Source organism: Peromyscus californicus, unplaced genomic scaffold (genome assembly GCF_007827085.1).
Source record: "Peromyscus californicus insignis strain IS unplaced genomic scaffold, ASM782708v3 Scaffold_4__1_contigs__length_199733344, whole genome shotgun sequence".
Taxonomy (NCBI): domain Eukaryota; kingdom Metazoa; phylum Chordata; class Mammalia; order Rodentia; family Cricetidae; genus Peromyscus; species Peromyscus californicus.
In genome coordinates, this window is record NW_026294562.1 from 40,706,252 (window position 1) to 40,721,369 (window position 15,118).

The following is a 15,118-nucleotide window of genomic DNA, read 5'->3' on the forward strand; positions in this document are numbered from 1 at the left end:
GTATTATTATTGTTAGAGACCAGGAGGGTGGTGGAAAATCAAAGGTTTACCTGATCAGTCCAGCCATTCAATTTGTGGGAATACCAGACTAACCTTCTTAAATGGACAATTAGTATGTTACTACAATTTTTTATAAATATAGAAAACTTTAGAAATGTCCCATAAAGGTTTGATTGTTACTCTTTTAACATGGGGATAAGGAGTTCAGAAGAAGGCAAACAAGCACAGCCGAGTGATACATTTGTTGTTTTACTGTTAATTTGACATATCTGAACCAAAGCATTCACAATACTTGATATACTTTGAAGAATCATATACTATAGTCTTAGACATAACCACAGAACAAGCAACAATGAAAACTACATAAGGCCTTAAAAACATATCCACAGTGTGTATTATTTCAATTCTCATTCATTACAAATTAGACTACATACCATTAGTTTAATTTTTATTTTACTTTCATTTATTCAGGCAAGATTCATTCAAGGAAAGGCAACTTAGTTTTTGTGTGTGAGCTTTATTTATTTATTTATTTTTTACTATACTGGTTAATATAAAATGTATGACATGTTTTCTTATCCCCTGTATTAAGGAGTAAACCCATGACATTTTCAGATAGTAATCCAAAAGAACAGGCCCTACTCTTAAAAACAGCCAAGGTGGAAAGGGACCAAATAGCGAGTCTGTCTGTAGTCTTGAAGAACGACTAATGGAGTTTCAAGTATTCATATAAGGAAGACTACCACAATTCTAATATTAGTCAAAATTGAAAACAACATTGCATACAAAATCATTCTTGAAGCCCTAAATGTCTTAAATAACTGAATGAAAATCTTAAGTAGTTGTCTCACAGTACCAAACATAAATCAGAACTAGTTAAAATTCAGCGCCATCAGGACTTCTCATTTACACGATGAATAGCTGGTAAGTTAACAGACGGCATAAAAATTAAGACTTCATTGTTTTTTAGGATAATGTACTATAATCGGAGAATACAGAAAACTCAATGTATTTTGACAATAAAATAACCATTTAAGCCTCTATCCCTGTACAACAGAGTATAGGTCAACTCTAGTTAACTTGGGTGTCTTCATACAGTTTTGTTTTTTACAGTTTATTCTGAGTACTTGAATTGCTTTAGATATACAGCTTTTTGAAAGAATATTATATTTGTATATCAGGATATTTAGTACATTGAGATGTTTAAAAATATTTATAAATTTGCTTTTGATATGCAAAAGCATTTGGCAATACTTTTACAGCATTTGATTTTATAGAATTAAATTTTCATACAGTACTCATCTTGATGTTTAAAAAAAATTCACAGAAAAAATATAAATTACACAGCCTGACTGCATGATACTGCTATTTCCAGTTTCTAGTTCTGGTAATTAAAACCTTCATTAAGTTTGTTAACAAATCATTACCTGTACAGTTATGAAGGCAACATACATGATTTGTAAACACAACTTTCAGGTTTTATGTTCTTTACCAAGGGGTGCAGTTCAACAAGAAAAGAAAACCCAGTATGCAAATTTACAGAGTAGTTTACAAATTTACCAGTTCCTGTGACACAAACTGTTTTAACCTCTCAAGGTATTGTCCGTAAAGCTCCACGTCATTGTGTCCTGCCCCTTCAACCCACAGAGGCTCCACAGGTCTTTGGCAACGCTCAAATAATGCGAGGCCATGCGAAAAGTCAATAACTTCATCTTCAGTCCCATGAATTATTAATACTGGAGAGGTTATCTTAGAGATTTTGTCAATACTGGAGAGAAAAAGAGAAAGGAAGAAAAAAATCAATGAACTATATAAAAAGGAAACAAAAGTTTCCTGTGTTAGAAGAGAAAGTTCAAACATTAGAGGTGTACAAATCAGCTTTAATGGTAGTCACTTAGGTCTGAGTAGGATTTCTGTGAACTCTTACGGGTGGAGGAAGTCACCTTTGCACAGCTCCTCTGCTTGAGTCACTCACTGTCACCCTTACCCTGAAACACTTTTCTACAGTGCTGAGTTTCCCCTAGGCTTCGAGAAGCACAAACCAAGGATGACACCTGACCGCACTCATTTTATTCCCTGCTGCACTCATTTTATTCTATCAGTCACTAAAATTCAAGCAAAATGGTTTGGTTTTTGTTCTGGTTTAAGGTTATAAACTAAAAAACAGGGAGAATATTAACATAAAAAATTCAAAGCTGAAAAGCAAATGAATGTATGAAATAACTGATTTAAAAGGTAAGTAAAAACATAATGTAAAGTAAACAGAAGGCAAAGTGAAGAAGCAAGTTGGCCAGAAGGCCAAGGCATTGCCATGGAGATGAGGGAGGGGGACTGAAACATGAAGGAATCCTTCAAAGTCTGTTTAAAATACAATCAAGTCCCTCTTTCCCAGACTTCTTGGAAAAGCTGAGTAACTTTCTTCCTTTAACTTTGGAAAGTCTGTAGATGCAGGACTCCAGTTTAGGGGAGAGGTACCATAGTCACACACACACACAAAAGGCTGGCTCTGTGGGGCCTGTTTGCTTCTGAGAATGCTGGCTGGCAGGCTTCCTCATCCAAGGCAGAGGTTCCAGTTTTCTTTGCATAGTGTACCAGAGTAGCTCTTTGGTTTTCCTCTCTTACATAAGAATAGACAGCCAAGAATGATGAGATACTGAAGAGAACACTTCAAATGTATGATAGAGACCAAAACAAACAGAAATTCAGAATTTTCAGAAACTTGGGAGGAGAAACTATGCAGAGGAAATCTTACAAACATGTTTCCTGCACCCCCCACCCTAAAGAGAACACTTTAACTATAAAATAAGATGAAATATCTTATTACTCAGTGAAACTGCTAAGTAATCTCTGCCCTCTCAAGGCTCTATTTCCTAGTAAACAATACAGAAATGTTCACCACAGAGGAATTCAAGATTAAAATAGTGTATTTTCTTTTTCACCTAGCTTATTTCTGGGAAATGTCTAGGTATGTCAATCATAAGAAAGATAGAATGAGTGAGTTATGCATCACCCCAACCAACTCTGTAATTCCCATCACTCAGCTAAACAGACTATGTTCAGTGGCCAGGGAGCCCCAGGGATCTACCAGTTTCTATTTCTGACCCCTCACCAGTTCTGATACTGAAGTATTTAAGTGTGAGTACCACTACTTTTTTTTGTTTTTTTCTTAATTAAAAATGGGTTCTAGGGATTGATCTTAGGTCCTTATGTTTGTAACATCTCTCTAGCCCAACACTGAATAAATACTGCTTTTGAAATAACTTTTGTTCTTCTGCTAAAGAACCAAGTGATAACTTGGCTTCTGGCCTTCCATTCACAAAAATATCCTTTGTATTCTTGCCAACAGGGGAAAGAAGACCGAATGAAAACTGCCAGCTTTTGCTTTTGCCTTCTTGCCTGCTCTGTCCTTGAGAAAAATAGGCCATTAACTTTTTTTTTTAAGTACGAAGAAGGCAGGTGGCAAGCACTTGTCGCCTTGGAAAGCAAGCAGCAGCCCTCCTTTCAAATCTATCCAGTACTATGTACGTCAGCAAAACGTACTGAGCCACTTCACAGTCAACCTTCTCTGTAGGTTACATCCAACTGACTGCGGATCATTACCCATCTTCTCTCCACCCATTCTTCTTTCCTCATGCTGTGCATCTCACTAAACTTCATATTGTTTTAGCACCTCAAGGCAACAGCCTGGGGCCTTAGTCAAGTTGTTCTTTGTAGAATCCTACCTCCAACCTGCTGCTCTGACTGTTAATTTATATTCAAATCTGTTCTCTTGTTTCTAGCACTCCTTCCTCCTCAGGTTTAGGATCTAAGGCCATTTCACACTCAAACATTTCAGCATTTGTTTTTTATCAGTCATGAGCTAACACTCTCTTCAAGCTAGTTTCCCACAATTCCTATGTGATCAATTACATGAAGTAGAAGTTCAATGGTATATCTTACTGGTTCTTGGAAGAAATGATTTTGAATATTGAACTTACTTTGGGAATGCATCAAAACAGTAGGTCTTCTTGGTATCAGGGAAAGCCACTCGCATTCCTGAGGTCAAAGGAGAATGGAGAATAACAGCAGCACTCTCATACCGAGCAGCAAGATCCACAGATGGTACCGTCCCTATGCTTTGGCCATATATAATCACATTTTCAGGACGAATGCCGTATCTAAGAAATTCACAAGTTCAAAAGATATAGGTGACTGGAAGGAAATACTCCATTATTCTAAAAATTTGCTATAGAATGTCTCACAATAAGACAATGCCAATGTATATTTAAAAATTTAAGCCCGGCGGTGGTGGCGCACAATTTAATTCCAGCACTCGGGTGGCAGAGGCAGGCAGATCTCTGTGAGTTCGAGGCCAGCCTGGGCTACCAAGTGAGTTCCAGAACAGGATCCAAAGCTACAGAGAAACCCTGTCTTGAAAAAACAAAAACAAAAACAAAAAAAAAAAAAAAATTAAATTTCTTAGCCATCCTTTTTAATGTTACAATAAGCTCTTTACTCTGAATTATTTCATGGTCAATTCTAATCTTTTAGCAAAGTAATTTCTAAGGTCTTTTAAAACTTCAACTCTATGAAAAAAATTTAAGACATTCATTGTGTTTTAGAAATTTCAAGCTTGGACTATATAGTACCATTTATATTTATTTCAATGGACTAATGATTAATATTTAGTGTTATTTAGTGTGAGGTATTATTTTCTATTCATAAAAACAGATGTTCTTGATTGCTCTGTACATCAAGAGTAGGTTGTATGATTTTTTCTAAACTGGCCATAGTGATGAGATGCTGCATAAAGTTATGTTATGGAAAGAATACAGAACTTAACACTTTTAGTCAAGATCAAATTACAGTAGTTATTGAAATCGCCCTATGGTTATTCAGAGATGGACTAAAACTAACAAATATAATCAAATGACTTAGAGTTCCAAATGGCATTGTTTAGTTAAGCAGGAATAGAATTCATGCTAAAAACCTTAAGAGTATCACTTTATCTTCTTTGACAGCACTACACCCTTAGGTATGTGAACTCACTGACTCCTAAGATGCTCCAGGAAGTGTTACTTGTTTACAGTGTAAATGTTCCAACTGTAAACTACTTCAGATGTAGGTGAGGTGTCACAGGAGCTAATGAATGTAACAGCTAAAGGTTACAGAGACTTTTGGTATGCTTTTCCACTTAGAAGGCTGAGTGGTTATTTCTGGCAGTTAAGAGTAATCTGGACAGCAGTGTCTAATCTTTTGGAGAGCTTAGGGAGAGTTTTGAGAATGTGACCATTCACCAGGAACAAGGCAAATCTTCCTATGTCCTCTTCCAGGTACTCAAGACCATTTTTACTATCCAGACAATGACATACCTCCCCAAAGCTTCTTCAATCCGTCCTCCACAAGTATACAGGGTACAACCAGAGGTGGGTTCCACCTATTCCTAACTGACTGGACATGCTACTTAACTCAGAAAAGCTCTCAGTAGCCAAGAAGCTGGGAGGATGAGCATTTGCAGCATCAGCATAACTCTTGAGACCATACTACTGCTGTCAGCTGCTTAACAGCACTGCATGTAGTAACTGGAGGTTTGGGGCTAAAGTCAGTAGTATCAAAACTCAAGAGGAGCAAGACTCAAGAGGTTCTAGTTAAGCAATAATAATCTGAGAATAATGAGTTAAAAAGAACTTTAGACACTATTCAATCTACTTAAGCTGCTTAATGACCAGCTATTCAAAATCACAGTTAAGTTGATAGTAAACCTATTATGCAGAACACAGATAAACTGACTTCCAATCCCTTAGTCTTTCCATGAAAGCACACAGACAGGATTGTGGGAGAGGACTGCATAGACTACCACACTCACTTTTGTCCCTGTTCATCCATCAGTCAGAATCTACTATTATTAGAGATTCTCAATTTTCTTAAAAAGATCATTTAAACAATAAGTTTATATTGTATTTCCTTTCTTTTGTTTACTTAAATAAAACTGTATAAAAACACAATAAAAATATTTTAACACACATGCATTGAACTACTTTAAGGATATACTAAAGACATGTTAAACTTGCAGAGTTTTAAAAGAAATTCAAGGCATTCATATTCTAATTTGAGGATAAATTTCTAGAATTGGACAGGATCTTGGATGCCATTTACCATAACCTCTTCATTAAATAGATGAGGAAACAGGTTTAGAAGCGTATTAATTTCCCAAGACTACTTACATCACTAGCAATTGCACTGTATTTACAGTTTGTGGTGGTTTGAATAGGTATGGCCCCCAAAGACTCACGTGTTTGAATGCTTGGCCTATAGGGAGCGGCACTATTAGGAGGTCTAGCCTTGTTGGAGAAAGTGTGTCACTATAGAGGCAGGCTTTGAGGTCTCATATATGCTCAAACCACACCCAATGGGGCAGTTCACTTCCTGTTGCCTACGGATCAAGATGTAGAACTCTCAGCTCCTTCTCTAGCACCATGTCTGCCTGCATGCTGCCTTGCCATGACGATAATGGACTAAACCTCTGAACTATAAGCCTGCCCCAATTAAATGTTTTTCTTTATAAGAGTTGCTGTGGTCATGGGGTTTATACAGAGCAATAGAAACCCAAACTAAGACATGGTTTAACATGAGAGAAAACATAAAAACCCTTTTAATATTGTTTAGTCTGTGGAATTATTTGACTTTTTCGAGACAGGGTTTTCCTGTATAGCTTTGCACCTTTCCTGGATCTCACTCTGTAGACCAGGCTGGCCTCGAACTCACAGAGATCTGGCTGCCTCTGCCTCCCGAGTGCTGGGATTAAAGGCATGCACCACCACCGCCTGGCCCGTCTGTGGAATTATTTAAGGGTTTATTCAGTTCCTGTTCTTCATTAATACTGGAAATTGGATATATTAAAAAGATTAAGCTAGGCATAGTACTGCACACCTTTAATCCCAGCCCTGGGGGAGGCAGAGGCAGGTGGATCTCTGAGTTCAAGGCCAGTCTGATCTACGTAATGACTTCTAGGATAGCCAGGGCTACACAGAGAAACCCTGTCTTAAAAAACAGAAACAAAATAAAACAAACAAAACACAACATACATTCACATTGGCACTGACATATACATATAAATCTGAGCTATTTTTAAAGACTGCTTTGGCTATTATACAAAATTTCCATCTGCTTAATACTTAGTTTAATATGTATATATATACATATATATATTAATATGTTTATATATATACATATTAGAATGCTTTTCATTCTGCTGTTCTACAGTATAACTTAACCACCATAAGTGTAAAAAGTGATCCCCATAACGATTACCTTGTCCGAAGAGCCAGCCAGGCAGCTTCAACATCTGCATATAGGTTCTTCTCTGTTGGCTTTCCGGAACTAGCACCGTATCCAGAGTAATCATATGAGAATATATTACAATTAATCCGGGACCCCAGACCTATGTAAAAGCTGCTCATCTGACCAAGATCAACAGCATTTCCATGTGAGAAGAGTAAGGTATATTTAGCATTGGGTGAACAACGCACAAACATACAAGCAATTCTATTGCCTTTACTGGTTCTTGTCATGAAACACTCAATAGCATCTTTTTCTCTGGAAGAGTATTGCCAGTCCGCTCGTTCTGACAGGTGTAAAGTCCAGCGGCTTCCACTTTCATCACACATCAGAGTATAAGTTGGATCAGGTGGCAAAAATGCTAATTTTGAAGCAATTTTCCCTGGACAAGGTGGACAGCAGAATAGGCAACATAGCTCGCTAAATGAAAGATTATTCATCTTCTGAAAAAGAAAAGGAGACAACAAATATTTTAATAACTCAATATGGACTCTGTACTCTCATACAACAGGTTAAAACAAAGACATCAATAAGTATTATTGGTAGTCAATGTCTATTAACTGTAATCAAGAACCCTCCCAAATAGATTTGCTGACATTGTTCTGAAAATACTTTAAATCCTGGAGGGAGGCAAACATTCCTGGAAATAGACAGACTTAAATACTATATATTTCTCAAAGTAGTGATTATCCTACTTAACAAAAACATTTAAGTTTATCTACAAATAAGATACGAGGTGTGTTTAGGTTAGTTGGTAATTTCTGTGTAAGTTGATGAAAACTCTCAGAATCCCACAGGAAGGTAAATAAACAAGAGCATTTGGAGACACTATTGGTCAGCAATGTGTGTGTGTGTGTGTATGTATTTATGTTTACATCTCGATACTCAAAAACAACCTTGTATATAAATTTGAGAAAAGAAATTTGTACAAGTGAGCCAGGTAAGACACTAGTCACTGCTACATTCACACTGAAACAGGGTTTTGAGTCCTTGAAGCTGTTTAACCAAGTGATATAATCCTTTCACATTACAAACCTATTATTGCAGTTTATAATTTATGACTCACAAAAATTCAAGAGAATTCAAATCATAATGACAAATAAGCACAGAGAAAAAAGAAAACATTAATGCAGATACTACTGAAATAAAGAACAAGAGCAACAGAGAGCCAAAGCTAATTCTTAGAAGAGCACGCAGTATCAACTGAACCTACTCACTTTACTCACTGCCAGGGATTTTTATAAACAACTTTCCCCACAGACACTAACTCATTTAAGCATTTTCAAAAGTGCTTTGACATAGAGACTATGATCCAACCCACTTTGCAATTGAGGCACAAACAGTTATACAATCTGCCTATGGTTGATTATGATTGAATAAGAAGGCCAAAGAAGCTGGAAGCTCAGGACACACAGAAGAAGAGGAAGCAGAAAGAATTTAAGGGATGGAATATAGAGAGGAATGCTGGGAAATCCTGTCTTCTGGACAAGATATGGCTGTTAAATCATGAACTCACAGCAGCTGCAGTTACTTGTACAAGGCCTACACAAGACCAAGTCAGCAAAGATCCCAGCATGCATGGTGTGGCGGTTTGAAAGAAAATGGCCCCCAAAGGGAATGACACTATTAGGAGGTGTGGCTTTGTAGGAGTAGGTATGGTCTTGCTGCAGGAATATGTCACTGTGGAGGTGGGCTTTGAGGTCTCATATATGCTCAAGATACCACCCAGTGTCTCAGACCACTTTCTGTTGCCTGCAAGATGTAGGACTCTCAGCTACTTCTCCAACAGCATGTCTGCCTACATGCTGCCACGTCCCACCAAAATGATAATGGACTAAACCTCTGAACTGTAAACCACCCCAATTAAATGTTTTCCCCTGAAGAGTTGCTGTGATCACAGTGTTTCTTCACAGCAACAGAAACCCTAAGACACATGGGGTAGAGGATCTCCAGCCCCACTCCCTGCCCACAGTGAGAAGCTATTGGCAGTGGATAGTTGCTGACGGAGGGAGAATTACTCTTTATTCAGGATATAGTCACTGATAGGTTTCCCATGACCAGTGGATCTTCAGGAAAGAAAAACAAAAAAGAAAAAAGAAAAAAAAAAAAGGACATGAAGTTCAGAGAGGGCATTCTGGAAGAGGGAAATGGGGCTAGATAGGATCACATTTCATTGTACACATATATGAAATTCTCAAGAATAAGGAATTTAAAATCATAAGGTTTGGTTCTTTTAAAAAGATTAACAAGATTGACAAACACTTAGTCAACAGACTAGGAACCCAAATTAATACAATTAGAGGTGAGAGGCTGGAGAGATGGCTTGGCAGTTAAGGGCACTTCCTATTCTTCTAGAGGATCTGGGTTCAATCCCTAGCACCCACAATGGCAGTTCACAACTGTCTGTAACTTCAGGATCCAACATGTTGAACACAGATATACATACAGGCAAAACACCAATAAAACAAACAAACAAACAAAACAACACTAAACTTGAAAAACATCTGGAGAGATGGCTTGGCAGTAAAGAGCACTTGCTGCTCTTGCAGAGGACCTGGGTTTGATTCTCAGCACCCACATTGGTTGGCTCACAACCTCCTGTAAATCCAGCTTGAGGGGATCCGAAACCTCTGGCTGTCGGTGTGGAATCATCTTTTTGTACACTGTAAAGATGTGTCTTTGCCAATAAGGCTAAAGTGCTGAATGGCCTTTAGTTAGGCATAAAGAGGTTAGGTAGGACTTCCAGGCACTAAGAGAGGACGAAGAGATAAATCTAGGCACCAGAGAGATGCCAGAGGACACATGAGGTACAAGGAGAGAAAACAGGAGGTACAAGGTGGAAGAGAGGTAAAAAGCCACGAGGCAAAATGTAGATTAATATAAATGGGTTAATTTAAAGTAAAGAGCTAGTGGGATAAACCTAAGCTATAGGTTTCATATTAATAAGTCTCTGTGCCATGATTTGGGGGCTGGTGGCCCATCCGTCTATATCTGGCTTCCCCACTGATATGAACATATGCACACTCACATACACATGCACAACACACACACACACATACACAAATAAAAGTAATAAAATAAAATTAGAGATGAAAAGAGAGCCATTACAATAGGGTGCTGTAGTGGGTAGCCATTCCAGCTTTGATCTGGAAGTTCCAACCCCCATTGAGACTTCGGCAACTGTCACGCCTACAAGGCGGGGCCAAGGGAGGTGCCTGGGGACCCGAGATCTGGATAGGCGGGCGCTCTCTCAGTTGCGGGACCCTGGATAGTGGAGGTGGACCGAGCAGAGCTCCAGAGAACACCGCTGGACTGTGATACACCTTCCCCAGACTCCGCGACCTACCTATCCCTTAATTTGTAAGTTATGCCATTAAATAAATCTCCCTTTAACTACGTGGAGTGGCCTTAATAATTTCACCAATATCTGGCGCCCAACATGGGGTACATTTGACATACAGACCATCCCACAGCAGGGTGCACCTTGAAAACATATATTCCACTAAATTGGAAAAAAAATGAATGCATTTCTAGATAAACATGACTTTCCAAAATTAAACCAAGATGAGATAAAATTAAACAGATCTATAACAAGCACTAAGATTGAAATAGCTATTAAAACTCTTCCAACTAAAAAAAGTCCAGGCCCAGATGTCACTGGTGAAATTTTATCAGACCTTCAAAGAATTAAAACTAATGCTCAATATTTCTCAAGCTATTCCATAAAACAGAAAAGGAATGAAAATTATCAAACTATTTTTACAAAGCTAGTATAAGGCCTGATACCAAAATTAGAAAAGATGGAGGGAAAAATTACAGACCAATTTCACTGATGAAAGATAGACAGGCTGATCTCTGTGAGTTCGAGGCCAGCTTGGCCTGTAGAGGAAGTTCCAGAGCAGGCTCCAAAGCTACAGAGAAACCGTGTCTTGAAAAACCAAAAGAACACATAGTATAGATCACTGACCATGATCAAGTTTGAGGAATTTTATTCCAGAGATGACTCAATATATACAAATCAATAAATTTTATTTTATATGAGTGGACAGACTCAACAACAGAAATTCCGTTTTTATATCAGTATCAATAAATTCAGAAAAGGCTTTTGACAAAATTCAAAATCTGTTCATGTTAAAAGTCCTGAAAAATTCAGAATAGAAACATATCTCAAAATCATAAAGGCTAAGTTTGACAAATGTACAGCCAATATTATATTACATGGGGAAAACGATAAAGTACTTCCACTAAAATCAGGAACAAGTTAAGTGTCTATTTATCTAATACAGTACTGGAAGTTAACAGCCAGAGCAATAAGACAAGAGAAGCAAATAAAAAGGATACAAATAGGAAAGGAAAAAGTCAAATAGGAAAGGGAAAAGTCAAAGTGTCTGTATTTGTGGATGACATTCTATACATGAGATCCTAAAGACTCCACCAGCAAATTTTTAGAGCTGGTAGAACACTTTCAGCAAAGTGGCAGAATATAAAATTAATACATAAAAACCTACAGTCTTCCCACATACTAATGACAAAAAGGCTGAAAAAAAAATCAGGGAAACAATCCCATTATCAAATACCAAACAAACAAACAAGAACACACCCCAATTAATAAACAACCCCCCACGAAACCCTTGGACTATACCACAGATATGAAGGACCGCTAGGATGAAAACTTAAAAATACTTAAAAGATAAATTGAGGAAGACACCAGAAGATGAAAAGACCTCCCATGCTCATGGATTGAGCTAATCAATATTGTGACGATGGCTATCTTACCAAAAGCAAATTATACACTGAATGCAATCCCAATCTAAATTCCAGTGACACTCTTTATGGAACGAGAAAAACAAAACAATTTTAAGACTCACAAAGTAGCACATGGTATTTTGGATAATTAAAGCAATCCTGAACAAGAAGAGCAGTGCTGGATTATCACCATACTTTGATTTCAAGTTATACTACAGACTCACACTAATAAAAATACACAGTCCTGGCACAAGACAGACATGTAAATCAATGGACTAGAATAGAGGATTCAGATATAAGGTCAGTTGTTAACTACAGTCACCTGATTTTTTCACAAAGATGCCAAAAAATAAACAATAAAGAAAATATGAAATCTTTAGCAAACAGTGCTAGAAAAACTGGATATCCACATGTAGAAGAATAAAACTAAATCCTTGTCACTCTGAACAAAATTAAAATTGAACAAGGGCCTCAATACAAGCCTTTAAACTCAAACCTACTAAAGTAGAAAGTGTACTTCAAGATACAGGTAATGGTAAGGATTTTGGCTTCTCATGAAATAAGGCCAATCCCAACAAATGGGTATTTCTCATGAAATTAAAGCTTTTGTAGAGGAAAGGAAACCGAACAAAGTGAAGACACATCCTACAGGGAATGGGAGAACACCCTTGGCATTACAGTCCCAATAGAGGATTGGTATCTTGAACACAGAAATGAACAGTTTTTGAAAAAAGGAAAGAGCGAAAGAGAAATGGTTATATATATTTTAAAAATGTCAACATCATTAGCTCTGAGGGAAATGAAATTAAAATTACCTTAGGATTACATCTTACCCTAGTCAGAATGGATATTAAGAAAACAAGTGACAGCGGATGCTGGTTAGGAGGTGGGGAAAGGGAAACAAACGTTTATACACAAAATGTAAACTGGTCTAGCCCCTATTGAAATCCATGGGGATGCTTTCCAGAAGTTAAATACAGTAAGTCAATTTATACCTCTCCTGGGCATCGAACCAAAGGACTCATCTTCTTTGCACATCCATGTTTACTGTCACTCTATTTACAATAACTAGGAAATGGAACTAGTCTAAAAGTCCATCAGTTAACGAATGGGCAATGAAATGCCCAATGTATATATACACAATGGAATTCTAATCAGCTCTAAAGAAAAATGAAATTACAAAATCTTCAGGAATTTGGATACAGCTGGAGGACATCATATTAAGCGAAGCAACCAAGGCCTAGCAAGACAAATGTTACACATTCTCTCTCATGTGGCTCCTAGCTTTGAAATTTTTATTTGTGTGTTAATTTGGAGTGTCTATAGAGGTCAAGAAGCTAGAAAGGGCCTATTGTGGGGAAGATGAAGCCTTGACGGGCAAGGGAACAGAATGCATGTGTTGGCAAGGGGACAGAATGCATATGTTATATGCAAGTACGGGAGGGGGTTTAATTTAGGGTTAAAAGTTTAAGCAGGGGTGGTGAAGGGACAGGGGAGAGAACAGGGTGAAGAAAAGGTTAACCAAAACTAAAGATGCATGAAATCGTATCCTGGAAACACACTACCTTACTTGTAAGCTAATTAAAAAAATACAATCAAAACGAGTTTGAACATAGGAACCCTGTATAGCTGGACAATGCTTCCTCCAAAAAGCATGGTTATTAAATGAAAATCTCAGTGCCAGGCATGGGATACCTTCATATGAGTTATTGGTCACTGAGGCCTCAGAGGACCTGAAAATAACACTGCTCTTTGTTGTCCACCATAACTAAGTTGTGATACTCCACTGTTGAAGATGCAACATACTTTTGTTGTAGGACATAAAGAAATCAAGTACAAGTGGCTTGAAAACTTCCTTCTTCTGGCTACTACTCATAAATTAGTGCTGCTCTTCATTTTGGCCAGAAGTTACTTTCTGCAGTTAATACACAGATTCAGAATGGTCAAAGGCCTAATAAGTGACAGTTGAGTATTAGGTGAACAAAAAATAAGGAACTAAGAACTGCTTATGTCATTAACATAAACTTACACATATATGTCTGTCCTTAAGATACAATTAAAAAAGAAAATGAGCAAGCCATGAGGGGCAAGCCAGTAAGGAGCATTCCTCTCAGTTCCTGCCTCTAGGCTCCTGCCCTGACCTCCCTGGATGATGGACTTTTAAGATGAAATAAACCTTGTCCTTCCTAAGTTGCTTATTGTCATGGTGTTTTATAGAGCAATAGAAACCTTAACTAAGACAATCTATTTAACACAGAAGTGATCTTATCTTTTCAAGAGGTATAAAATTTCCTCCTCCCTGGCACTGTCCTGCTTTCTATAACGCACATCAGTCTCCATCCTTATTTCCCTTTGTATAGGCATACACTTTGAAATACACATCCTTAGCTATCTTAAGACAGATCTGAGTTCAAGACCAGCCTAGTCTACAGAGTTCCAGAAGAGACAGAGCTACATAGTGAGACCCCATCTCAAACAAAATAAAATAAAATACAGAGTTGAACAACGCAGCCAAGTTAGCCTGCCTTAACCCATGCTATGCCTGCCCGCCATTAGTTTTGATCTTAATATTCTCTTCAGGTGCATGTTAAGTGTCTACCACCAAGCTAAACTCCAGAACACACGGACACTTTGGTGATAAAAACTGATGCCTGGGGCTGGGGAGTTGGTACTTGCCATGACCTTAATTCCTTCTTGAGTCAGAAGTCATGTAAAAATGTGGATGTGGTAGTGTGGCATGTCCTTGTAATCCCCTGGGGCTGGGGAGGAGGAGAGGAGGATCCCTGGGGTTTGCTGGCCAGAACTGCCAGGGCCAAATCTGAGATCCTGTCAAAGAAAGATAGATAGATAGATAGACAGACAGACCGACCGACCGACCGACCCCTGGCATGCACCTACATGTTCAATGCACCTCCTATCATACTCACAAAAATACTAAAGCTTGATGATTTGAATGGGCAGCTGAAGACACCAGAAAAAAAGTATTTTTGAGTCTACCTACTCCAGTAGTGGACAAACAGAATGGATATTTGTTAACAAGAGGGGAACACTGGAA

General features: G+C 38.0%; 1 protein-coding gene across 1 annotated transcript in view; it reads right to left on the reverse strand.

The window, feature by feature from the left end:
* Positions 1-236: 236 nt before the first annotated feature.
* The window catches only part of Abhd17b (abhydrolase domain containing 17B, depalmitoylase), a 34,831-nt gene continuing 19,949 nt past the window's right edge, over positions 237-15,118 (reverse strand). Inside the window, exons 2-4 of the mRNA XM_052761194.1 lie at positions 7,291-7,760; positions 3,978-4,157; positions 237-1,768 (exon numbers count right to left, since the gene is read on the reverse strand). Of these exons, the coding sequence (XP_052617154.1) occupies positions 1,549-1,768; positions 3,978-4,157; positions 7,291-7,757 (867 nt within the window). The 5' untranslated portion in view covers positions 7,758-7,760 and the 3' untranslated portion in view covers positions 237-1,548. The remainder of the gene's footprint in view (positions 1,769-3,977; positions 4,158-7,290; positions 7,761-15,118) is intronic.